We start from the raw sequence: 26,946 nt of genomic DNA on the forward strand, positions 1-26,946 counted from the left end.
ATTGTACTGCAATATGAAAGGGTTTACACTGAGCTGAGAATAAAAGGGTTGTAGAAACTGTAATGGAAAATGAAACGGTCTACTCTAAGCTGAGAATTAAAGGGTTATAAAAAGTGTCCTGCAAAATTAAAGGGTCTACTCTGACCTGAGAACAAAAGGGTTATAGAAATTGAACTGCCAATTGAAAGGGTCTATGATAAACTGGGAATGAAAGGGGTATATGTAACTATCCTGCCAAATAAAATGGTCTTCACTGAGCTGGGAAAGAAAGGGTTATACAAATTTTACTGCCAAATGAAAGGGGTCTACACTGAGCTGTGAATAATAGCGTTATAAAAACGGTCCTGTAAAATGAAAGGGTCTGCTATGAGCTGAGAATGGAAGGGTTAAATAGAAACTGTCCTCCCAAATAAAAGGGACTACACTGAGTTGGCAAAGAAAGGGTTATAGAAATTGTACTGGAATATGAATGGGTTTGCACTGAGATGAGAATAAAAGGGTTATAGAAACTCTCCTGCCCAATGAAAGGGTCTTCACTGAGCTGGGAATGAAAGGGTTATAAAAATTGTACTTCCAAGTGAAAGGGTTTACAATTAGCTGGGAATAAAGGAGTTATAAAAATTGTACTGCCAAATGAAAGGATCCACAATTACCTGCAAATGAAAGGGTTAGAGGAAACTGTCCTGCCTACACTGTCTACACTCAGCTGGGTATGAAAGGGTCATAAAAATTGTACTGCAATATGAAAGAGTTTACACTGAGCTGAGAATAAAAGGGCTATAGAAACTGTCCTGCAAAATGAAACGGTCTACTCTAAGCTGGGAATAAAAGGAATATAGAAACTGTTCTGCCAAATGAAAGGGTCTACTCTGAGCTGACAATAAAAGGGTTATAGAAAATGTACTGCCAATTGAAAGGGACTACACTGAGCTGGGAATAAAAGGGTTATAGAAAATGTCTTGTAAAATGAAAGGGTCTACTCTGAATTGAGAATAAAAGGGTTATAGAAACTCTCCTGCCAAATGAAAGGGACTACAATGAGCTGGGAATGAAAGGGTTATAGAAACTGTCTTGTAAAATGAAAGAGTCCACTCTGAATTGAGAATAAAAGGGTTATACAAACTGTCCTGCAAAATGAAAGGGACTACACTGAGCTGGGAATGAAAGGGTTATAGAAACTGTCTTGTAAAATGAAAGCGTCCATTCTGAATTGAGAATAAAAGGGTTATAGAAACTGTCCTGCCAAATGAAAGGGACTACACTGAGCTGGGAATGAAAGGGTTATAGAAACTGTCTTGTAAAATGAAAGCGTCCATTCTGAATTGAGAATAAAAGGGTTATACAAACTGTCCTGTAAAATGAAAGGGTCTACTCTGAGCTGACAATAAAAGGGTTATAGAAATTGTACTGCCAATTGAAAGGGACTACACTGAGCTGGGAATAAAAGGGTTATAGAAAATGTCTTGTAAAATGAAAGGGTCTACTCTGAATTGAGAATAAAAGGGTTATAGAAAATGTCTTGTAAAATGAAAGGGTCTACTCTGAATTGAGAATAAAAGGGTTATAGAAACTCTCCTGCCAAATGAAAGGGACTACACTGAGCTGGGAATGAAAGGGTTATAGAAACTGTCTTGTAAAATGAAAGAGTCCACTCTGAATTGAAAATAAAAGGGTTATACAAACTGTCCTGCAAAATGAAAGGGACTACACTGAGCTGGGAATAAAAGGGTTATAGAAAATGTCTTGTAAAATGAAAGGGTCTTCTCTGAATTGAGAATAAAAGGGTTATAGAAACTGTCCTGCCAAATGAAAGGGTTATAGAAACTGTCTTGTAAAATGAAAGAGTCCACTCTGAATTGAGAATAAAAGGGTTATACAAACTGTTCTGCAAAATGAAAGGGTCTACTCTGAGCTGACAATAAAAGGGTTATAGAAATTGTACTGCCAAATGAAAGGGACTACACTGAGCTGGGAATTGATGGGTTATAGAAACTGTTCTACCAAATGAAAGGGTCTACTCTGAGCTGACAATAAAAGGGTAATAGAAATTGTACTGCCAATTGAAAGAGCCTACACTGAGCTGGGAATAAAAGGGTAATAAAAATTGTACTGTCAAATGAAAGGGTGTACAATTAGCTGGGAATGACAGGGTTATAAAGATTGTACTGCCAAATGAAAGGACCTACAACAAGCTGGGAATGAAAGGTTATAGGAAACTGTCCTGCATACACTGCCTACACTGAGCTGGGTATGGAAGGGTCATAAAAATTGTACTGCAATATGAAAGGGTTTACACTGAGCTGAGAATAAAAGGGTTGTAGAAACTGTAATGGAAAATGAAACGGTCTACTCTAAGCTGAGAATTAAAGGGTTATAAAAAGTGTCCTGGAAAATTAAAGGGTCTACTCTGACCTGAGAACAAAAGGGTTATAGAAATTGAACTGCCAAATGAAAGGGTCTATGATAAACTGGGAATGAAAGGGGTATATGTAACTATCCTGCCAAATAAAATGGTCTTCACTGAGCTGGGAAAGAAAGGGTTATACAAATTTTACTGCCAAATGAAAGGGGTCTACACTGAGCTGTGAATAATAGTGTTATAGAAACTGTCCTGTAAAATGAAAGGGTCTGCTATGAGCTGAAAATGGAAGCGTTAAATAGAAACTGTCCTGCAAAATAAAAGGGTCTACACTGAGCTGGCAAAGAAAGGGTTATAGAAATTGTACTGGAATATGCATGGGTTTGCACTGAGATGAGAATAAAAGGGTTATAGAAACTCTCCTGCCAAATGAAAGGGTCTTCACTGAGCTGGGAATGAAAGGGTTATAAAAATTGTACTTCCACGTGAAAGGGTTTACAATTAGCTGGGAATAAAGGAGTTATAAAAATTGTACTGCCAAATGAAAGGATCCACAATTACCTGCAAATGAAAGGGTTAGAGGAAACTGTCCTGCCTACCTGTCTACACTCAGCTGGGTATGAAAGGGTCATAAAAATTGTACTGCAATATGAAAGAGTTTACATTGAGCTGAGAATAAAAGGGTTATAGAAACTGTCCTCCAAAATGAAACGGTCTACTCGAAGCTGGGAATAAAAGGGTTATAGAAACTGTTCTGCCAAATGGAAGGGTCTACTCTGAGCTGACAATAAAAGGGTTATAGAAATTGTACTGCCAAATGAAAGGGACTACACTGAGCTGGGAATTAATGGGTTATAGAAACTGTTCTGCCAAATGAAAGGGTCTACTCTGAGCTGGGAATAAAAGGGTTATAGAAACTGTTCTGCCAAATGGAAGGGTCTAGTCTGAGCTGACAATAAAAGGGTTATAGAAATTGTACTGCCAAATGAAAGGGACTACACTGAGCTGGGAATTAATGGGTTATAGAAACTGTTCTGCCAAATGAAAGGGTCTTCACTGAGCTGGGAATGAAAGGGTTATAAAAATTGTACTTCCAAGTGAAAGGGTTTACAATTAGCTGGGAATAAAGGAGTTATAAAAATTGTACTGCCAAATGAAAGGATCCACAATTACCTGCAAATGAAAGGGTTAGAGGAAACTGTCCTGCCTACACTGTCTACACTCAGCTGGGTATGAAAGGGTCATAAAAATTGTACTGCAATATGAAAGAGTTTACATTGAGCTGAGAATAAAAGGGTTATAGAAACTGTCCTCCAAAATGAAACGGTCTACTCGAAGCTGGGAATAAAAGGGTTATAGAAACTGTTCTGCCAAATGGAAGGGTCTACTCTGAGCTGACAATAAAAGGGTTATAGAAATTGTACTGCCAAATGAAAGGGACAACACTGAGCTGGGAATTAAGGGGTTATAGAAACTGTTCTGCCAAATGAAAGGGTCTACTCTGAGCTGACAATAAAAGGGTTATAGAAATTGTACTGCCAATTGAAAGGGACTACACTGAGCTGAGAATAAAAGGGCTATAGGAACTGTCCTGCAAAATGAAACGGTCTACTCTAAGCTGGGAATAAAAGGGTTATAGAAACTGTCCTGCCAAATGAAAGGGTCTACTCTGAGCTGACAATAAAAGGGTTATAGAAACTGTACTGCCAATTGAAAGGGACTACACTGAGCTGGGAATAAAAGGGTTATAGAAAATGTCTTGTAAAATGAAAGGGTCTACTCTGAATTGAGAATAAAAGGGTTATAGAAACTCTCCTGCCAAATGAAAGGGACTACACTGAGCTGGGAATGAAAGGGTTATAGAAACTGTCTTGTAAAATGAAAGAGTCTACTCTGAATTGAGAATAAAAGGGTTATACAAACTGTCCTGCAAAATGAAAGGGACTACACTGAGCTGGGAATAAAAGGGTTTTAAAAAATGTCTTGTAAAATGAAAGGGTCTACTCTGAATTGAGAATAAAAGGGTCATAAAAACTGTCCTGTCAAATGACAGGGACTACACTGAGCTGGGAATGAAAGGGTTATAGAAACTGTCTTGTAAAATGAAAGAGTCCACTCTGAATTGAGAATAAAAGGGTTATACAAACTGTTCTGCCAAATGAAAGGGTCTACTCTGAGCTGACAATAAAAGGGTTATAAAAATTGTACTGCCAAATGAAAGGATCCACAATTACCTGCAAATGAAAGGGTTAGAGGAAACTGTCCTGCCTACACTGTCTACACTCAGCTGGGTATGAAAGGGTCATAAAAATTGTACTGCAATATGAAAGAGTTTACACTGAGCTGAGAATAAAAGGGCTATAGAAACTGTCCTGCAAAATGAAACGGTCTACTCTAAGCTGGGAATAAAAGGGTTATAGAAACTGTCCTGCCAAATGAAAGGGTCTACTCTGAGCTGACAATAAAAGGGTTATAGAAATTGTACTGCCAAATGAAAGGGACTACACTGAACTGGGAATTGATGGGTTATAGAAACTGTTCTACCAAATGAAAGGGTCTACTCTGAGCTGACAATAAAAGGGTTATAGAAATTGTACTGCCAATTGAAAGAGCCTACACTGAGCTGGGAATAAAAGGGTAATAAAAATTGTACTGTCAAATGAAAGGGTGTACAATTAGCTGGGAATGACAGGGTTATAAAGATTGTACTGCCAAATGAAAGGACCTACAACAAGCTGGGAATGAAAGGGTTATAGGAAACTGTCCTGCATACACTGCCTACACTGAGCTGGGTATGGAAGGGTCATAAAAATTGTACTGCAATATGAAAGCGTTTACACTGAGCTGAGAATAAAAGGGTTGTAGAAACTGTAATGGAAAATGAAACGGTCTACTCTAAGCTGAGAATTAAAGGGTTATAAAAAGTGTCCTGCAAAATTAAAGGGTCTACTCTCACCTGAGAACAAAAGGGTTATAGAAATTGAACTGCCAATTGAAAGGGTCTATGATAAACTGGGAATGAAAGGGGTATATGTAACTATCCTGCCAAATAAAATGGTCTTCACTGAGCTGGGAAAGAAAGGGTTATACAAATTTTACTGCCAAATGAAAGGGGTCTACACTGAGCTGTGAATAATAGCGTTATAGAAACTGTCCTGTAAAATGAAAGGGACTACACTGAGTTGGCAAAGAAAGGGTTATAGAAATTGTACTGGAATATGAATGGGTTTGCACAGAGATGAGAATAAAAGGGTTATAGAAACTCTCCTGCCAAATGAAAGGGTCTTCACTGAGCTGGGAATGAAAGGGTTATAAAAATTGCACTTCCAAGTGAAAGGGTTTACAATTAGCTGGGAATAAAGGAGTTATAAAAATTGTACTGCCAAATGAAAGGATCCACAATTACCTGCAAATGAAAGGGTTAGAGGAAACTGTCCTGCCTACACTGCCTACACTCAGCTGGGTATGAAAGGGTCATAAAAATTGTACTGCAATATGAAAGAGTTTACACTGAGCTGAGAATAAAAGGGCTATAGAAACTGTCCTGCAAAATGAAACGGTCTACTCTAAGCTGGGAATAAAAGGGTTATAGAAACTGTTCTGCCAAATGAAACGGTCTACTCTGAGCTGACAATAAAAGGGTTATAGAAACTGTACTGCCAATTGAAAGGGACTACACTGAGCTGGGAATAAAAGGGTTATAGAAAATGTCTTGTAAAATGAAAGAGTCCACTCTGAATTGAGAATAAAAGGGTATAGAAACTGTACTGCCAATTGAAAGGGACTACACTGAGCTGGGAATAAAAGGGTTATAGAAAATGTCTTGTAAAATGAAAGAGTCCACTCTGAATTGAGAATAAAAGGGTTATACAAATTGTTCTGCCAAATGAAAGGGTCTACTCTGAGCTGACAATAAAAGGGTTACAGAAATTGTACTGCCAAATGAAAGGGACTACACTGAGCTGGGAATAAAAGGGTTATAGAAAATGTCTTGTAAAATGAAAGAGTCCACTCTGAATTGAGAATAAAAGGGTTATACAAACTGTTCTGCCAAATGAAAGGGTCTACTCTGAGCTGACAATAAAAGGGTTATAGAAATTGTACTGCCAAATGAAAGGGACTACACTGAACTGGGAATTGATGGGTTATAGAAACTGTTCTACCAAATGAAAGGGTCTACTCTGAGCTGACAATAAAAGGGTTATAGAAATTGTACTGCCAATTGAAAGAGCCTACACTGAGCTGGGAATAAAAGGGTAATAAAAATTGTACTGCCAATTGAAAGGGACTACACTGAGCTGGGAATAAAAGGGTTATAGAAAATGTCTTGTAAAATGAAAGAGTCCACTCTGAAATGAGAATAAAAGGGTTATACAAACTGTTCTGCCAAATGAAAGAGTCCACTCTGAGCTGACAATAAAAGGGTTATAGAAACTGTACTGCCAATTGAAAGGGACTACACTGAGCTGGGAATAAAAGGGTTATAGAAAATGTCTTGTAAAATGAAAGAGTCCACTCTGAATTGAGAATAAATGGGTTATACAAACTGTTCTGCCAAATGAAAGAGTCCACTCTGAGCTGACAATAAAAGGGTTATAGAAACTGTACTGCCAATTGAAAGGGACTACACTGAGCTGGGAATAAAAGGGTTATAGAAAATGTCTTGTAAAATGAAAGAGTCCACTCTGAATTGAGAATAAAAGGGTTATACAAACTGTTCTGCCAAATGAAAGGGTCTACTCTGAGCTGACAATAAAAGGGTTATAGAAATTGTACTGCCAAATGAAAGGGACTACACTGAACTGGGAATTGATGGGTTATAGAAACTGTTCTACCAAATGAAAGGGTCTACTCTGAGCTGACAATAAAAGGGTTATAGAAATTGTACTGCCAATTGAAAGAGCCTACACTGAGCTGGGAATAAAAGGGTAATAAAAATTGTACTGTCAAATGAAAGGGTGTACAATTAGCTGGGAATGACAGGGTTATAAAGATTGTACTGCCAAATGAAAGGACCTACAACAAGCTGGGAATGAAAGGGTTATAGGAAACTGTCCTGCATACACTGCCTACACTGAGCTGGGTATGGAAGGGTCATAAAAATTGTACTGCAATATGAAAGCGTTTACACTGAGCTGAGAATAAAAGGGTTGTAGAAACTGTAATGGAAAATGAAACGGTCTACTCTAAGCTGAGAATTAAAGGGTTATAAAAAGTGTCCTGCAAAATTAAAGGGTCTACTCTGACCTGAGAACAAAAGGGTTATAGAAATTGAACTGCCAATTGAAAGGGTCTATGATAAACTGGGAATGAAAGGGGTATATGTAACTATCCTGCCAAATAAAATGGTCTTCACTGAGCTGGGAAAGAAAGGGTTATACAAATTTTACTGCCAAATGAAAGGGGTCTACACTGAGCTGTGAATAATAGCGTTATAGAAACTATCCTGTAAAATGAAAGGGTCTGCTATGAGCTGAGAATGGAAGGGTTAAATAGAAATTGTCCTCCCAAATAAAAGGGACTACACTGAGTTGGCAAAGAAAGGGTTATAGAAATTGTACTGGAATATGAATGGGTTTGCACTGAGATGAGAATAAAAGGGTTATAGAAACTCTCCTGCCAAATGAAAGGGTCTTCACTGAGCTGGGAATGAAAGGGTTATAAAAATTGTATTTCCAAGTGAAAGGGTTTACAATTAGCTGGGAATAAAGGAGTTATAAAAATTGTACTGCCAAATGAAAGGATCCACAATTACCTGCAAATGAAAGGGTTAGAGGAAACTGTCCTGCCTACACTGTCTACACTCAGCTGGGTATGAAAGGGTCATAAAAATTGTACTGCAATATGAAAGAGTTTACACTGAGCTGAGAATAAAAGGGCTATAGAAACTGTCCTGCAAAATGAAACAGTCTACTCTAAGCTGGGAATAAAAGGGTTATAGAAACTGTTCTGCCAAATGAAAGGGTCTACTCTGAGCTGACAATAAAAGGGTTATAGAAACTGTACTGCCAATTGAAAGGGACTACACTGAGCTGGGAATAAAAGGGTTATAGAAAATGTCTTGTAAAATGAAAGGGTCTACTCTGAATTGAGAATAAAAGGGTTATAGAAACTCTCCTGCCTAATGAAAGGGACTACGCTGAGCTGGGAATGAAAGGGTTACAGAAACTGTCTTGTAAAATGAGAGAGTCCACTCTGAATTGAGAATAAAAGGGTTATACAAACTGTCCTGCAAAATGAAAGGGACTACACTGAGCTGGGGATAAAAGGGTTATAGAAAATGTCTTGTAAAATGAAAGGGTCTACTCTGAATTGAGAATAAAAGGGTTATACAAACTGTCCTGCAAAATGAAAGGGACTACACTGAGCTGGGGATAAAAGGGTTATAGAAAATGTCTTGTAAAATGAAAGGGTCTACTCTGAATTGAGAATAAAAGGGTTATACAAACTGTCCTGCAAAATGAAAGGGTCTACTCTGAGCTGAGAATAAAAGGGTTATGGAAATTGTACTGCCAAATGAAAGAGCTTACACTGAGCTGGGAATGAAAGGGTTATACGAAAATGTCCTGCCAAATGAAAGGGTCTACTCTGAATTGAGAATAAAAGGGTTATAGAAACTGTCCTGCAAAATGAAAGGGACTACACTGAGCTGGGAATTAATGGGTTATACAAACTGTTTTGCCAAATGAAAGGGTCTACTCTGAGCTGACAATAAAAGGGTTATAGAAATTGTACTGTCAATTGAAAGGGACTACACTGAGCTGGGAATAAAAGGGTTATAGAAAATGTCTTGTAAAATGAAAGGGTCTATTCTGAATCAAAATTAAAAGAGTCATAGAAACTGTCCTGCCAAATGAAAGGGACTACAATGAGCAGGGAATAAAAGGGTTATAGAAAATGTCTTGTAAAATGAAAGGGTCTACTCTGAATTGAGAATGAAAGGGTTATAGAAACTGTCCTGCCAAATGAACGGGTTATAGAAACTGTCTTGTAAAATGAAAGAGTCCACTCTGAATTGAGAATAAAAGGGTTATAGAAACTGTCCTGCAAAATGAAAGGGAGTACACTGAGCTGGAAATTAATGGGTTATAGAAACTGTTCTGCCAAATGAAAGGGTCTACTCTGAGCTGACAATAAAAGGGTTATAGAAATTGTACTGCCAATTGAAAGGGACTACACTGAGCTGGGAATAAAAGGGTTACAGAAAATGTCTTGTAAAATGAAAGGGTCTACTCTGAATTGAGAACAAAAGGGTTATAGAAACTCTCCTGCCAAATGAAAGGGACTACACTGAGCTGGGAATAAAAGGGTTATAGAAAAGGTCTTGTAAAATGAAAGGATCAATTCTGAATTGAGAATAAAAGGGTTATAGAAACTGTCCAGCCAAATGAAAGGGTTATACAAACTGTCTTGTAAAAGGGTGATAGAACTTGTACTGCCAATTGAAAGAGCCTACACTGAGCTGGGAATAAAAGGGTTATAGAAAATGTCCTGCCAAATGAAAGGATCCACTCTGAATTGAGAATAAAAGGGTTATATAAATTGTACTGCCAATTGAAAGGGACTACACTGAGCTGGGAATAAAAGGGTTATAGAAAATGTCTTGTAAAATGAAAGGGTCTACTCTGAATTAAGAATAAAAGGGTTATAGAAACTCTCCTGCCAAATGAAAGGGACTACACTGAGATGGGAATGAAAGGGTTATAGAAACTGTCTTGTAAAATGAAAGCGTCCATTCTGAATTGAGAATAAAAGGGTTATACAAACTGTCCTGTAAAATGAAAGGGTCTACTCTGAGCTGACAATAAAAGGGTTATCGAAATTGTACTGCCAAATGTAAGAGCTTACACTGAGCTGGGAATTAATGGGTTATAGAAAATGCCTTGTAAAATGAAAGGGTCTACTCTGAATTGAGAATAAAAGGGTTATAGAAACTGTCCTGCCAAATGAAAGGGACTACACTGAGCTGGGAATGAAAGGGTTATAGAAACTGTCTTGTAAAATGAAAGGGTGTACAATTAGCTGGGAATGACAGGGTTATAAAGATTGTACTGCCAAATGAAAGGACCTACAACAAGCTGGGAATGAAAGGGTTATAGGAAACTGTCCTGCATACACTGCCTACACTGAGCTGGGTATGGAAGGGTCATAAAAATTGTACTGCAATATGAAAGGGTTTACACTGAGCTGAGAATAAAAGGGTTGTAGAAACTGTAATGGAAAATGAAACGGTCTACTCTAAGCTGAGAATTAAAGGGTTATAAAAAGTGTCCTGCAAAATTAAAGGGTCTACTCTCACCTGAGAACAAAAGGGTTATAGAAATTGAACTGCCAATTGAAAGGGTCTATGATAAACTGGGAATGAAAGGGGTATATGTAACTATCCTGCCAAATAAAATGGTCTTCACTGAGCTGGGAAAGAAAGGGTTATACAAATTTTACTGCCAAATGAAAGGGGTCTACACTGAGCTGTGAATAATAGCGTTATAGAAACTGTCCTGTAAAATGAAAGGGTCTGCTATGAGCTGAGAATGGAAGGGTTAAATAGAAACTGTCCTCCCAAATAAAAGGGACTACACTGAGTTGGCAAAGAAAGGGTTATAGAAATTGTACTGGAATATGAATGGGTTTGCACTGAGATGAGAATAAAAGGGTTATAGAAACTCTCCTGCCAAATGAAAGGGTCTTCACTGAGCTGGGAATGAAAGGGTTATAAAAATTGTACTTCCAAGTGAAAGGGTTTACAATTAGCTGGGAATAAAGGAGTTATAAAAATTGTACTGCCAAATGAAAGGATCCACAATTACCTGCAAATGAAAGGGTTAGAGGAAACTGTCCTGCCTACACTGTCTACACTCAGCTGGGTATGAAAGGGTCATAAAAATTGTACTGCAATATGAAAGAGTTTACACTGAGCTGAGAATAAAAGGGCTATAGAAACTGTCCTGCAAAATGAAACGGTCTACTCTAAGCTGGGAATAAAAGGGTTATAGAAAATGTTCTGCCAAATGAAAGGGTCTACTCTGAGCTGACAATAAAAGGGTTATAGAAACTGTACTGCCAATTGAAAGGGACTACACTGAGCTGGGAATAAAAGGGTTATAGAAAATGTCTTGTAAAATGAAAGGGTCTACTCTGAATTGAGAATAAAAGGGTTATAGAAACTCTCCTGCCAAATGAAAGGGACTACACTGAGCTGGGAATGAAAGGGTTATAGAAACTGTCTTGTAAAATGAAAGAGTTCACTCTGAATTGAGAATAAAAGGGTTATACAAACTGTCCTGCAAAATGAAAGGGACTACACTGAGCTGGGAATAAAAGGGTTATAGAAAATGTCTTGTAAAATGAAAGGGTCTACTCTGAATTGAGAATAAAAGGGTTACAGAAACTGTCCTGTCAAATGAAAGGGACTACACTGAGCTGGGAATGAAAGGGTTATAGAAACTGTCTTGTAAAATGAAAGAGTCCACTCTGAATTGAGAATAAAAGGGTTATACAAACTGTCCTGCAAAATGAAAGGGTCTACTCTGAGCTGAGAATAAAAGGGTTATGGAAATTGTACTGCCAAATGAAAGAGCTTACACTGAGCTGGGAATGAAATGGTTATAAGAAAATGTCCTGCCAAATGAAAGGGTCTACTCTGAATTGAGAATAAAAGGGTTATAGAAACTGTCCTGCAAAATGAAAGGGACTACACTGAGCTGGGAATTAATGGGTTATACAAACTGTTTTGCCAAATGAAAGGGTCTATTCTGAATCAAAAATAAAAGGGTCATAGAAACTGTCCTGCCAAATGAAAGGGACTACAATGAGCTGGGAATAAAAGGGTTATAGAAAATGTCTTGTAAAATGAAAGGGTCTACTCTGAATTGAGAATAAAAGGGTTATAGAAACTGTCCTGCCAAATGAAAGGGACTACACTGAGCTGGGAATGAAAGGGTTATAGAAACTGTCTTGTAAAATGAAAGCGTCCATTCTGAATTGAGAATAAAAGGGTTATACAAACTGTCCTGTAAAATGAAAGGGTCTACTCTGAGCTGACAATAAAAGGGTTATAGAAATTGTACTGCCAATTGAAAGGGACTACACTGAGCTGGGAATAAAAGGGTTATAGAAAATGTCTTGTAAAATGAAAGGGTCTATTCTGAATTGAGAATAAAAGGGTTATAGAAACTGTCCTGCCAAATGAAAGGGACTACACTGAGCTGGGAATGAAAGGGTTATAGAAACTGTCTTGTAAAATGAAAGAGTCCACTCTGAATTGAAAATAAAAGGGTTATACAAACTGTCCTGCAAAATGAAAGGGACTACACTGAGCTGGGAATAAAAGGGTTATAGAAAATGTCTTGTAAAATGAAAGGGTCTACTCTGAATTGAGAATAAAAGGGTTATAGATACTGTCCTGCCAAATGAATAGGTTATAGAAACTGTCTTGTAAAATGAAAGAGTCCACTCTGAATTGAGAATAAAAGGGTTATACAAACTGTTCTGCCAAATGAAAGGGTCTACTCTGAGCTGACAATAAAAGGGTTATAGAAATTGTACTGCCAAATGAAAGGGACTACACTGAACTGGGAATTGATGGGTTATAGAAACTGTTCTACCAAATGAAAGGGTCTACTCTGAGCTGACAATAAAAGGGTTATAGAAATTGTACTGCCAATTGAAAGAGCCTACACTGAGCTGGGAATAAAAGGGTAATAAAAATTGTACTGTCAAATGAAAGGGTGTACAATTAGCTGGGAATGACAGGGTTATAAAGATTGTACTGCCAAATGAAAGGACCTACAACAAGCTGGGAATGAAAGGGTTATATGAAACTGTCCTGCATACACTGCCTACACTGAGCTGGGTATGGAAGGGTCATAAAAATTGTATTGCAATATGAAAGGGTTTACACTGAGCTGAGAATAAAAGGGTTGTAGAAACTGTAATGGAAAATGAAACGGTCTACTCTAAGCTGAGAATTAAAGGGTTATAAAAAGTGTCCTGCAAAATTAAAGGGTCTACTCTGACCTGAGAACAAAAGGGTTATAGAAATTGAACTGCCAATTGAAAGGGTCTATGATAAACTGGGAATGAAAGGGGTATATGTAACTATCCTGCCAAATAAAATGGTCTTCACTGAGCTGGGAAAGAAAGGGTTATACAAATTTTACTGCCAAATGAAAGGGGTCTACACTGAGCTGTGAATAATAGCGTTATAGAAACTGTCCTGTAAAATGAAAGGGTCTGCTATGAGCTGAGAATGGAAGGGTTAAATAGAAACTGTCCTGCCAAATAAAAGGGTCTACACTGAGCTGGCAAAGAAAGGGCTATAGAAATTGCACTGGAATATGCATGGGTTTGCACTGAGATGAGAATAAAAGGGTTATAGAAACTCTCCTGCCAAATGAAAGGGTCTTCACTGAGCTGGGAATGAAAGGGTTATAAAAATTGTACTTCCAAGTGAAAGGGTTTACAATTAGCTGGGAATAAAGGAGTTATAAAAATTGTACTGCCAAATGAAAGGATCCACAATTACCTGCAAATGAAAGGGTTAGAGGAAACTGTCCTGCCTACACTGTCTACACTCAGCTGGGTATGAAAGGGTCATAAAAATTGTACTGCAATATGAAAGAGTTTACATTGAGCTGAGAATAAAAGGGTTATAGAAACTGTCCTCCAAAATGAAACGGTCTACTCTAAGCTGGGAATAAAAGGGTTATAGAAACTGTTCTGCCAAATGGAAGGGTCTACTCTGAGCTGACAATAAAAGGGTTATAGAAATTGTACTGCCAAATGAAAGGGACTACACTGAGCTGGGAATTAATGGGTTATAGAAACTGTTCTGCCAAATGAAAGGGTCTACTCTGAGCTGAAAATAAAAGGGTTATAGAAATTGTACTGCCAATTGAAAGAGCCTACACTGAGCTGGGAATAAAAGGGTTATAGAAATTGTACTGCCAATTGAAAGGGAATACACTGAGCTGGGAATAAAAGGGTTATAGAAAATGTCTTGTAAAATTAAAGGGTCTACTCTGAATTGAGAATAAAAGGGTTATACAAACCGTCCTGCAAAATGAAAGGGACTACACTGAGCTGGGAATAAAAGGGTTATAGAAAATGTCTTATAAAATGAAAGGGTCTACTCTGAATTGAGAATAAAAGGGTTATACAAACTGTCCTGCAAAATGAAAGGGTCTACTCTGAGGTGAGAATAAAAGGGTTATAGAAATTGTACTGCCAAATGAAAGAGCTTACACTGAGCTGGGAATAAAAGGGTTATAAAAAAATGTCCTGCCAAATGAAAGGGTTTACTCTGAATTGAGAATAAAAGGGTTATAGAAACTGTCCTGCCAAATGAAAGGGACAACACTGAGCAGATCTGGGAATTAATGGGATATATAAACTGTTCTGCCATATGAAAGGGTCTACTCTGAATTGAGAATAAAAGGGTTATAGAAACCTTCCTGCAAAATGAAAGGGTCCACACTGAGCTGAGAATAAAAGGGTTATAGAAACTGTCTTAAAAAATGAAAGAGTCCACTCTGAATTGAGAATAAAAGGGTTATACAAACTGTCTTGCAAAATGCAAGGGTTTACACTGAACTCAGAATAAATCAGGCAGGGCGAAACAGTGGAAACACATTGCAGGGTTCCTCTCTTGCCTATTCACCATCCTGTGGACCGAAAACCGAAACCTGTCGCATTGCGCCCAACCTGACACCGCTGATTGGCTAAGCGTCCACTGACGAGAAGAGAACGCATGCGCAGGAGGATGAACTAGCTGTGCATGTCCAGTATTTTCTCTTAAATCCTGTTGTCTTATTCTGTGCTCTTATTTTCACCTTACTACTAATTGCTTCAACATGAAACTTTGCAGATAGTCAGTCTGGTGTATACAGACTAGCAACATATTAAGCAAATGCATATTCATGCAGGCGCAGACTTATGTCCAGAAAAAATTGTAACCCTTTCCCACGGTCAACTCAAACAGAAAAACACACATATCTCGAAAGATACATCAGCACTTTCGCCCAAAAATCCTATGAGGGATGATATATCCATATTAGATATATGTCTGAAGTTTCAATGGATTTGGTGATAAAATAAGGAAGATACGAGGAGGTGAAGTTTCAAGATTTTTTTGTCCTTCCCTCCGCATAGTGCTCGATGACCGTTAGGAATTCAAAAGCTTTGGCCTCCTATCAGTGAGTAAATTACACCGCATCGCAGGAACTCTAAAAGGGTTATAGAAACTGTCCTGCAAAATTAAAGGGTCTATGCTGAGCTGGGAATGAAAGGGTTATAGAATTGTAGTGTCAAATGAAAGGGTATACAATTAGCTGGGAATGAAAGGGTTATAAAAATTGTACTGTCAAATGAAAGGACCTACAACAAGCTGGGAATGAAAGGGTTAAAGGAAACTGTATTGCCTACACTGTCTACACTGAGCTGGGAATGAAAGGGTCATAAAAATTGTACTGCAATATGAAAGGGTTTACACTGAGCTGAGAATAAAAGGGTTGTAGAAACTGTAATAAAAAATGAAACGGTCTACTTTAAGCTGGGAATTAAAGGGCTACAAAAAGTGTCCTGCAAAATTAAAGGGTCTACTCTGACCTGAGAATAACAGGATTATAGAAATTGAACTGCCAAATGAAAGGGACTATGATAAACTGGGAATGAAAGGGATATAGGTAACTGTCCTGCCAAATAAAAGGGTCTTCACTGAGCTGGGAATAAAAGGGATATAAAAATTGTACTGCCAAATGAAAGGGGTCTACACTGAGCTGGGAATGAAAGGGTTATAGAAATTGTACTGCAATATGAATAGGTTTACACTGAGATGAGAATAAGAGGGTTATAGAAACTGTCCTGCCAAATGAAAGGGTCTACACTAAGCTGGGAATGAAAGGGTAATAAAAATTGTACTGTCAAATGAAAGGGTGTACAATTAGCTGGGAATGACAGGGTTATAAAAATTGTACTGTCAAATGAAAGGATCTACAACAAGCTGGGAATGAAAGGGTTATAGGAAACTGTCCTGCATACACTGCCTACACTGAGCTGGGTATGAAAGGGTCATAAAAATTGTACCGCAATATGAAAGGGTTTACACTGAGCTGAGAATAAAAGGGTTGTAGAAACTGTAATGAAAAATGAAATGGTCTACTCTAAGCTGAGAATTAAAGGGTTATAAAAAGTGTCCTGCAAAATTCAAGGGTCTACTCTGACCTGAGAACAAAAGGGTTATAGAAATTGAACTGCCAAATGAAAGGGTCTATGATAAACTGGGAATGAAAGGGGTATATGTAAATGTCCTGCCAAATAAAAGGGTCTTCACTGAGCTGGGAAAGAAAGGGTTATAAAAAATGTTACTGCCAAATGAAAGGGGTCTACACTGAGCTGTGAATAATATCATTATAGAAACTGTCCTGTAAAATGAAAGGGTCTACTATGAGCTGAGAATGGAAGGGTTAAATAGAAACTGTCCTTCCAAATAAAAGGGTCTACACTGAGCTGGCAAAGAAAGGGTTATAGAAATTGTACTGGAATATGAATGGGTTTGCACTGAGATGAGAATAAAAGGGTTATAGAAACTCTCCTGCCAAATGAAAGGGTCTTCACTGAGCTAGGAATGAAAGGGTTTTAAAAATTGTACTTCCAAGTGAAAGGGTTTACAATTAGCTGGGAATAAAGGGGTTATAAAAATTGTACTGCCAATCCCACAATTACCTGGAAATGAAAGGGTTAGAGAGGAAACTGTCCTGCCTACACTGTCTACACTCAGCTGGGTATGAAAGGGTCATAAAAATTGTACTGCAATATGAAAGAGTTTAGACTGAGCTGAGAATAAAAGGGTTATAGAAACTGTCCTGCAAAATGAAACGGTCTACTCTAAGCTGGGAATAAAAGGGTTATAGAAACTGTCCTGCCAAATGAAAGGGTCTACTCTGAGCTGAGAATAAAAGGGTTATAGAAATTGTTCTGCCAAATGGAAGGGCCTACACTGAGCTGAGATAAAAAGAGTTATACAAATTGTACTGCCAAATGAAACGGTCTACTTTAAGCTGGGAATTGAAGGGCTACAAAAAGTGTCCTGCAAAATTAAATGGTCTACTCTGACCTGAGAACAACAGGATTATAGAAATTGAACTGCCAAATGAAAGGGACTATGATAAACTGGGAATGAAAGGGTTATAGGTAACTGTCCTGCCAAATAAAAGGGTCTTCACTGAGCTGGGAATAAAAGGGATATAAAAATTGTACTGCCAAATGAAAGGGGTCTACACTGAGCTGGGAATGAAAGGGTTATAGAAATTGTACTGCAATATGAATAGGTTTACACTGAGATGAGAATAAAAGGGTTATACAAACTGTCCTGTAAAATGAAAGGGACTACACTGAGCTGAGATAAAAAGGGTTATACAAATTGTACTGCCAAATGAAAGGGTCTACTCTGAATTGAGTATAAAAGGGTTATAGAAACTGTCCTGCCAAATGAAAGGGACTACACTGAGCTGGGAATTAATGGGTTATAGAAACTGTTCTGCCAAATGAAAGGGTCTACTCTGAGCTGAGAATAAAAGGGTTATAGAAATTGTACTGCCAATTGAAAGAGCCTACACTGAGCTGGGAATGAAAGGATTATAGAAAATGTCCTGCCGAATGAAAGGGTCTACTCTGAATTGAGAATAAAAGGGTTATAGAAACTGTCCTGCCAAATGAAAGGGACTACACTGAGCTGGGAATTAATGGGTTATAGAAACTGTTCTGCCAAATGAAGGGGTCTTCTCTGAATTGAGAATAAAAGGGTTATAGAAACTGTCCTGCCAAATGAAAGGGACTACACTGAGCAGAGCTGGGACTTAAAAGGTTGTAGAAACTGTTCTGCCAAATGAAAGGGTCTACTCTGAATTGAGAATAAAAGGGTTATAGAAACTGTCCTGCCAAATGAAAGGGACTACAATGAGCTGGGAATGAAAGGGTTATAGAAACTGTCTTGTAAAATGAAAGAGGCCACTCTGAATTGAGAATAAAAAGGCTATAGAAATTGTACTGCCAAATGAAAGAGCTTCACTGAGCTGGGAATAAAAGGGTTATAAGAAAATGTCCTGCCAAATGAAGGGGTCTTCTCTGAATTGAGAATAAAAGGGTTATAGAAACTGTCCTGCCAAATGAAAGGGACTACACTGAGCAGAGCTGGGACTTAAAAGGTTATAGAAACTGTTCTGCCAAATGAAAGGGTCTACTCTGAATTGAGAATAAAAGGGTTATAGGAACCTTCCTGCAAAATGAAAGGGTCCACACTGAGCTGAGAATAAAAAGGTTATAGAAACTGTCTTAAACTAGAAATATCACTTAAGGTGATTAATACCCCCGCCCCGTGACGACAGTCTTACCCAAGGAATGATCTTTCCTTGATCTTCTGCCATTTAAATGCCGTTACCATGGCAACGCAGCTTCCGACACGTCCGAAAAATATGTCTTGCACATCTTCCCACCAAGACTATTGTGTGTGCCACATTTCATAAGCTTTTGTCAAAAACTGAGGAAGTAGTTCAATCCACAAGATCTTTCCTTGATCTTCCGCCATTAATATGCCGTTACCATGGCAACGCAGCTTCCGACACGTCCAAAAAATATGTCTTGCACATCTTCCCACCAAGACCAATGTGTGTGCCACATTTCATGAGCTTCAGTCGAATACAGAGGAAGTAGTTCAATCTGCAAGATCTTTCCTTGATCTTCTGCCATTTATATGCCGTTACCATGGCAACGCAGCTTCCGACACGTCCGAAAACTATGTCTTCCACATCCTCCCACCAAGATCAAGATGTGTGCCACATTTCATAAGCTTTGGTCAAAAAACTGAGGAAGTAGTTAAATCCGCAAGATCTTTCCTTGATCTTCTGCCATTAATATGCCGTTACCATGGCAACATACTTTCGGGTACTGTCAAAAAATGCGTCTTGCACATCTACAACCAAAGGCACACATCTGTACCAAGTTTCATGGAAATTGGGCAAAAACTGAGGAAGTAGTTTGCAACACAAAATTTTCCATCATTTTGGCTCATAATATGTGAGCTGTTACCATGGCAACATACTTTTTGTAACTGTCAAGAAATGTGTCATGCTGACCTATATCCTAAGACAAACATTCAATATGAATTCCATGAGAATTGGAAGAACACTGATGAAGCAGTTTTGCCATGAAGCATTTTGCCCTATATTTTACCAATAACATGCCGTTACCATGGCAACGCACTTTTTGCCACTGCGGAAATATGTGTCTTGCACATTAACATATTCAGATGAACATCTGTACCTAATTTCATAAATTTCAAAAATTTCATAAATATGCCGTTACCATGGCAACGTACTTTTGGGTACTGTCAAAAAATATGTCTTGCACATCTACAACCCAAGGCACACATCTGTGCCAAGTTTTATGGGAATCGGTTGAAAACGCAAGATTTGCAACGGACCGACTGCCCGACCGACCGCCCGCCCGACCGACCGTCCGCTGATTCCTATATACCCCCTTCAAACTTCGTTTGGCGGGGGTATAAAAATGAAAGAGTCCACTCTGAATTGAGAATAAAAGGGCTATACAAACTGTCTTGCAGAATGCAAGGGTTTACACTGAACTGAGAATAATCAGGCAGGGCGATACGGTGCAATTAACTAGCCAAAAGCATTACATGTCGAAGCCTCATTTGGATAAAGTAGACAGCTTGTGTACGCAAAACCCCTGGGAAAGTGTTGCAGGACAATCGCAATATCTCACCTCAGAAGCCATCAAATGATTAAATCTATACAGCAAATTGAAGAGGAAACTATTCTCTTACTTGCGATGTTTGTTATTTTGGGTTTTATTGAGGATAAACCTGTGAAAATAACATCGAAACTTAGCTTCCAAAACAGAAAATTTGGTCTTTAAAAAAGTGTATTTTTTTCACTTTTTCCTTCATTGCTTCAAAATGAAACTTCCGTATATGACTTAAGGTAGTATATCATATCCATACTGTATTCCAAATATCTTTTCTGTATCATTTGGCGCAAGGATAAACGTTGTATATCCAGAAAAAATAGAGATCATTGTCACTTGTCACCCATGTAAAATCCATGGCATTAGCAGTATGCAGTACGATGTATCGGCTTTGGTGCTGTGTGAAACAGTTGAAGCACATTGCAGGGTTCCTCTCTTGCCTATTCACCACCCTGTGGACCGAAAACCGAAACCTGTCGCATTGCGCCCAACCTGACACTGCTGATTGGCCAAGCGTGCACTGACCAGCAGAGAATGCAAGCGCAGGGGGATGATCTAGTTGTGCATGTCCAGTATTATCTCTTAAATCCTGTTGTCTTTTTGCTCTTATTTTCACCTTACTACTAATTGTTCCAACACGAAACTTTGCAGGTGTATACAGACTAGCAATATGTTAATCAAATGCAAATTCATACAGGCGCAGACTTATGTCCAGAAAAAAACATAACCCTTTCCCCATGGACGACTCAAACAGAAAAGCACACATATCTCAAAAGATATGAAGGATGATATATCCATATTAGAAATAGGTTTGAAGTTTCAAGGGCTTTGGTGATAAAATAATGGAGATACGAGGAGGTGAAGTTTCAAGATTTTTTTGTCCTTCCCTCTGCACAGTGCTTGATGACCATTAGGAATTCAAAAGCTTTGGCCTCTTATCAGTGAGTTAATTGCACCGTATCACTGGGGCTGTAAAAGCATTATAGAAACTGTCCTGCCAAATGAAAGGGTCAACACTTAGCTGGGAATGAAAAGATTTAGAAATTGTACTGCCCAAGGAAACCGTTTATACTGAGCTGAGAATAAAAGGGTTTTAGAAACTGTCCTGCCAAATGAAAGGGTCTACTCTGAACTGAGAATAAAAGGGTTATACAAACTGTCCTGCAAAATGAAAGGGTCTACTCTAAGCTAAGAATAAAAGGGTTATAGAAACTGTCCTGCAAAATGAAAGGGTCTACACTGAGCTGGCACTGAAAGGGTTACAGAAATTGTACTGTAAAATGAATAGGTTTACACTGAGATGAGAATAAAAGGGTTATAGAAACTGTCCTGCCAAGTGAAAAGGTCTTCACTGAGCTGGAATGACAGGGTTATAAAAATTGTACTGCCAAATGAAAGGATCTACAATAAGCTGGGAATGAAAGGGTTATAGGAAACTCTCCTGCAAAATGAAACGGTCTACTCTGAGCTGGGAATAAAAGGGTTATAGAAACTGTGCTGCCAAATGAAAGGGTCTACACTGAGCTGAGAATAAAAGGGTTATGGAAACTGTCTTACAAAATGAAAGGGTTTATTACACTGAGCTGGGAATAAAAGGGTTAAAGAAATTGTCCTGCAAAATGAAAGGGTCTACTCTGAGCTGAGAATAAAAGGGTTATAGAAATTGTCCTGCAAAATGAAAGGGCCTACTCTGAGCTGGGAGTAAGAGGGTTATAGAAACTGTCCTGCCAAATGAAAGGATCTACAATGAGCTGATAAAAGATTATGTGTATATGTGTTTCTGTGTGTATGTGTGTAGTACCTTGTGAGTACCTTATGAGTTTGACAGCTCACAATTGTGAAAGTACTTCACTCCACAAGATTTTCAAGAAAAGATGCAGTTACCATGGCAACACCTTGTCAGGTACAAACACAAAGAGTGTCTTGCATAACCACACCTATATATCATTACAGACCCTACATACCAGGTTTGAAATAGATTGCTTAAACACTGTGGATGAAGTATGATGACCTATATAGGTTGACAGTTCATTAGTTCTTAGATAAAATCTCTGTCAATTTATATCACATACCTATTAAAAAATTAGTAAGTGTTTGCAAGAACTGCTATACGAAACATCTCAACACACTTGTAACTAGGGGAATTCGATTCTTTGGCCTTGGAAATGGTGGTTTCGCTCTATATCACTTAAAAATTGAGATACATTAACAAAACATTATTTATGGCGGCCATTTTGAAAAATCCAAGGTGGCGGTCATAAATGTCTCGGGATAAATGGAAACATTGTTTGTCTGATTGCTTCTACTGTAGCGTTTCCAAAAATGTTTAGTTTTCATACTCTCCACAAAAATTCAAAATTCAAAAATGAGGACCCTGACTATGTGGAGAAGTATATAACAAGTAAAATCTTGACAGAAGCACACCAGAGGTGACGTTTGTAGTAATAATGGACAAGGGAACAAAGAAAATTCAAGGTTTTACCTTGGGTAGTTTCATGGGCTGAAGTTGTCAATGCCGTGGTTGGCTTGATGGTGGTAGATGTAGATGTTGTGGTATACGACAAACTTGGAGTGGTTAGCTGCTCTGATGTTGTTGGGTGCACGGCCACTGTTACTGTCACTGGAGTAGTCTGCTTGGTTGTTGTTACCATTTCTGATGTGTACATTCCACTTGTGGCAGCCATTGTTGTAGTGTGATATGTTGCGGGTGGGGTTGTTACTGTATGAAGAGTACAATTAACACAAAGATTTTGATATATAAGTATGACGAAAGTGGTAAAAAATATGCAAGGACATGTATGAAGTCCCATCAACTTTAAGACACCAGATTTGCTTGCAAAATCATGACACACTTGGTTCCATGTTATTTTCCTTTTCTCATTACAGATTCTGCCAACAGAGAGAGCAGTGAACATTTGCTCATTCATGAACTGCAGCTACACTGTACTTCTGTCTTGGCTTGTCAAGCACTCACTGGTCAAGTTGAAAACCCTTATCATGACCATTCCTGCAATGCACTGAAAACAATATCATCAACACAAGGTTCTTAGAGATTGTCTTCATACATTTGTATGTGCCTATGATAGATATGATAGATCAAAGCAAGGACTTCCAGTGTTAAGAGAACTTTTGTGACCACAAAGCTCTCAAACATCATCACTATCTATCAGCTCATGTTCAAGTCACAGCTCCTCGCTGGGTTTTGCCACATATGTCATCCCCTTTTGTTCCTGCAAACAAAAACAAAAAATGACTTGCATCCAGTGCTTTTCCCCTCGACAACCAAATCCTCACCGCATCCTCGTTCGTCAGAGAAGTCACCACAGTCGTTGACGCCATCGCAGAGCTGACCATGAGGACCACTCTGCACACAGTTGCCATTGTCACACTGGAACTGTCCAACCTGACATGCCGTGGGTTCTGTTCCCGTCACTGTGATCACTTCAGTGGTAGTACTCTCTGTGGAATGGCATGGAACATATCAGCATTCTTTTTTTTCCACGTGCCCAACTCAGTTGACGGCTTGTCAACTTTGCATACTTTGCAGATTTTGCTCAAATGCATATTTTGCTCAAATGCACATCTGAAGACAAACTGATCAATAAATTGCAATAAGTCGCATACTCTGAATGCATTGCCTATGATTCTATTCTTCACACATATAGCTTGTGGTGCATGATGATGGAATAGCGGTGTTTCGTAAGGATTTTCAAGTTGTGATTGTCACTAATGGCATGCAAGCATAAGACAAGATATAAAAACCATAGGGGTGCATTGATTTCTTTTCAAGGATCACTAACAAAGCACACTTGTAAAAACACTTTCAAGAAAACTCCCAATTTGTGTTCAAGTTGACTTTGAAAGGTCTGAGTACTGTTTGTCAAACAGAGGAGTATGTTCATAAAAACCACACACAGTAAGAATACCACAGAATTTCAAATTAGAACTATTTTTGCATAAGAGTGATATCCTTAAAGATCACATAAGAAAATTAAATGATGCAATGATGAAAAAAGGTATGAATAAGCTTCAGTTATTGTGTAAGAGGACATAGGCAACACTAACACAACTACTGACAATATCAGAAGTCCTCTAAATTCAAATTCAGTTCTTCCATTTACAGACAGAAGTAATGACTATTTAGGATTCATCAAACTGCCCAAAAGAAAGAGTGTAAAGTAAACTTGGAGGTGCCCAGAGAACTTCTTTCTTTCTGTTAATTTCTGTGAGTGTATGCTAGAATACGATTGAAATCTAAGGCACTAAAACTACAAAGGGTGACCATACAAATCTGAAGGAATACTCCATTTTCCCAAGCCTTAAAGGAAGAGTATAGTTTTGGTTGAGATGGGGGATGCATACTTTAACTCTTTGCAGGATAAATAGAAACCACTTATGAAATATGAAAGAGCAATCAGTTTTACGTGGAATCCAAACTTTATTTGATGTAAGTCAGTATTGAAATGGCTGAGATAGCAAAAAAAAAAAGAAAAAGTAAAACAAAGTGGACCTGATAAAGGTGAGTCCCACCTTTTATAGGACCTCTTTGTCTTGGGGTATCTCAGGCATTTCAAAACAAATTCTCATCAAATAAACTTTGAAATCAATTTTAGAGATGCATGCTGTTTTTTTCATTTTCCTGACAGGTTTCGCATTACTTCACACAAGAGGTTGGAAACCTCAAGCCCAATCTCAAAGAAATAACAAAACAACAACAACGACGACAACAACAACAACAACAACAACAAACCCACTATATATCATCCTTTAAATGCTGTACATGTCTACATTATTCAAATGTTGAGAAGGCAAAAGTCTAAAGAAAACAAACCTGACACAGTTGTGTAAGACAGAGGTACTGTGGTAATGGCTGATGTAGAGGGATGCACAGTATAATAGCTGGTCACTGAAGGCGTGGTAAAAATGGAAGATGTCACGCCAGGTGTAGTGGCAATTGGAGTAGTCACGACTGGCGTAGTCACTGCTTCTGTTGTTAGTACTGGTGATGCTACTGCTTGAGTTGTCACTGCTGGTGTAGTGACAGCCAGTGTGGTCGTTGCAGGAGTGGTCAATGCTTGGGTGGTCACTTCTGACGTAGTTACAGCAGGTGATGTCACAACAATTGTTGTGGTAATGGCGGGAGTTGACAAGGCAGTTGTACTCATTTCTGGAGTCGTCTCTGGTCTGGAAAAGATAGGTAAGGTGGTTGTATAACCATTCTCAAGAATCTCTGTTTGGCTTGGTGGAGTTGTTAGAATAGTAGGTGTTGCTGCACTGGTGGGATACAACTTTTGATGTCAGTGCAGGTGTAGGTGTTTCTGTGCTAGACTCTGTGCTGACTGCCTGTGTTGTCATGTAAGAAATGGGAGATGAAGAGGGGGAGTAGTATCCTGTTGTTGACTTTGGGGATGTGGTCATTTCAGGTGAAGTAATTGCTGGAGAAGTAACTGCAGGTGTGGTAACAGCTACTGTGGTCATTGCTGGAGTACTTGAAGATGTTGGTGTAGTCAATTCAGACGTAGTAGCAGCAGGAGAAGTTACTGCTGGTGAAGAAATAGCAGGAGTGGACACAAGTACTGTAGTTGTTGCTGGTGTAGAAAGTGCTTCAGTTGTTAGCACCGGGGATGTTACTGCCTGAGTTGTCACTGCTGGTGTAGTGACCACCAGCGTGGTTGTTGCAGGAGTGGTCAATGCTTGAGTGGTCATTTCTGACGTAGTTACAACAGGTGATGACACAACAACTGTTGTTACTGCTGGACTAGTAACAGCCTGAGTAGTCAGTTCAGGTGTTGTTATTTCTGGAGAAGTCACTGCAGCTGTTGTCACTATTCGAGTAGTTGATGCTGGTGATGTTACCGCCTGAGTTGTCAAGGCAGGTGTAGTGACTGCCAGTGTGGTCGTTGCAGGAGTAGTCAATGCTTGAGTGGTCATTTCTGATGTAGTTACAACTGGTGATGTCACAACAATTGTTGTTAGTGCTGGACTAGTAACAGCCTGAGTAGTCAGTTCAGGTGTTGTTACTTCTGGAGAAGTCACTGCAGGTGTCGTCACTATTCGAGTAGTTGATGCTGGTGTGTTACCGCCTGAGTTGTCAATGCAGGAGTAGTGACTGCCAGTGTGGTCGTTGCAGGAGTGGTCATTTCTGATGTAGTTACAGCAGGTGATGTCACAACAAGTGTTGTTACTGCTGGACTAGTAACAGCCTGAGTAGTCAGTTCAGGTGTTGTCACTGCCTCCGTAGATACTGCAGGTGATGTAACTACTTGAGTGGTCAGTTCAGGTGTTGTAGCTGCAGGCGAAGTCACGGCAGGTGAAGTGAATACTTGAGTGGTCACTGCAGGTGAAGTCACTTCCTGAGTTGTCATTGCAGGTGTAGTCACAGCTTGAGTGGTCACTGCAGGTGTGGTTATGGCCGGTGAAGTAACAGCAACTGTTGTCATTTTTGGAGTACTCACTAATGGTGTTGTTACCACTGGTGTTGTAACTGTCACTGCTTCTGTTGACACTGCATTTGTTGTCAAAATTTGTGTTGTTCCTTCGGGAGTAGTCAAGGCAGATGTGGTAATGGCGGGAGTTGACAAGGCAGCTGTACTCATTTCTGGAGTCGTCTCTGGTCTTAAGGTGGTTGTGTAACCATTCTCAAGAATCTCTGTTTGGCTTGGTGGAGTTGTTAGAATAGTAGGTGTTGCTGCACTGGTGGGATACAACTTTGATGTCAGTGCAGGTGTAGGTGTTTCTGTGCTAGACTCTGTGCTGACTGCCTGTGTTGTTATGTAAGAAATGGGAGAGGAAGAGGGGAGTAGTATCCTGTTGTTGACTTTGGGGAT

The 26,946-nt window shown here is 38.9% G+C and overlaps 1 protein-coding gene across 1 annotated transcript in view; it reads right to left on the bottom strand.

Moving 5' to 3' along the window:
* The window catches only part of LOC139728575 (uncharacterized), a 108,585-nt gene that overhangs the window by 33,503 nt on the left and 48,136 nt on the right, over positions 1-26,946 (bottom strand). The window contains exons 34-36 of the mRNA XM_071639511.1: positions 26,515-26,880; positions 23,893-23,900; positions 23,414-23,574 (exon numbers count right to left, since the gene is read on the bottom strand). Coding sequence (XP_071495612.1) covers positions 23,414-23,574; positions 23,893-23,900; positions 26,515-26,880 — 535 coding nt within the window. The remainder of the gene's footprint in view (positions 1-23,413; positions 23,575-23,892; positions 23,901-26,514; positions 26,881-26,946) is intronic.

The sequence above is a fragment of the Diadema antillarum genome, unplaced genomic scaffold (assembly GCF_040938485.1).
Source record: "Diadema antillarum isolate AM-2024a unplaced genomic scaffold, OU_Dant_1.0 seq00000183_RagTag, whole genome shotgun sequence".
NCBI classification, from domain to species: Eukaryota; Metazoa; Echinodermata; class Echinoidea; order Diadematoida; family Diadematidae; genus Diadema; species Diadema antillarum.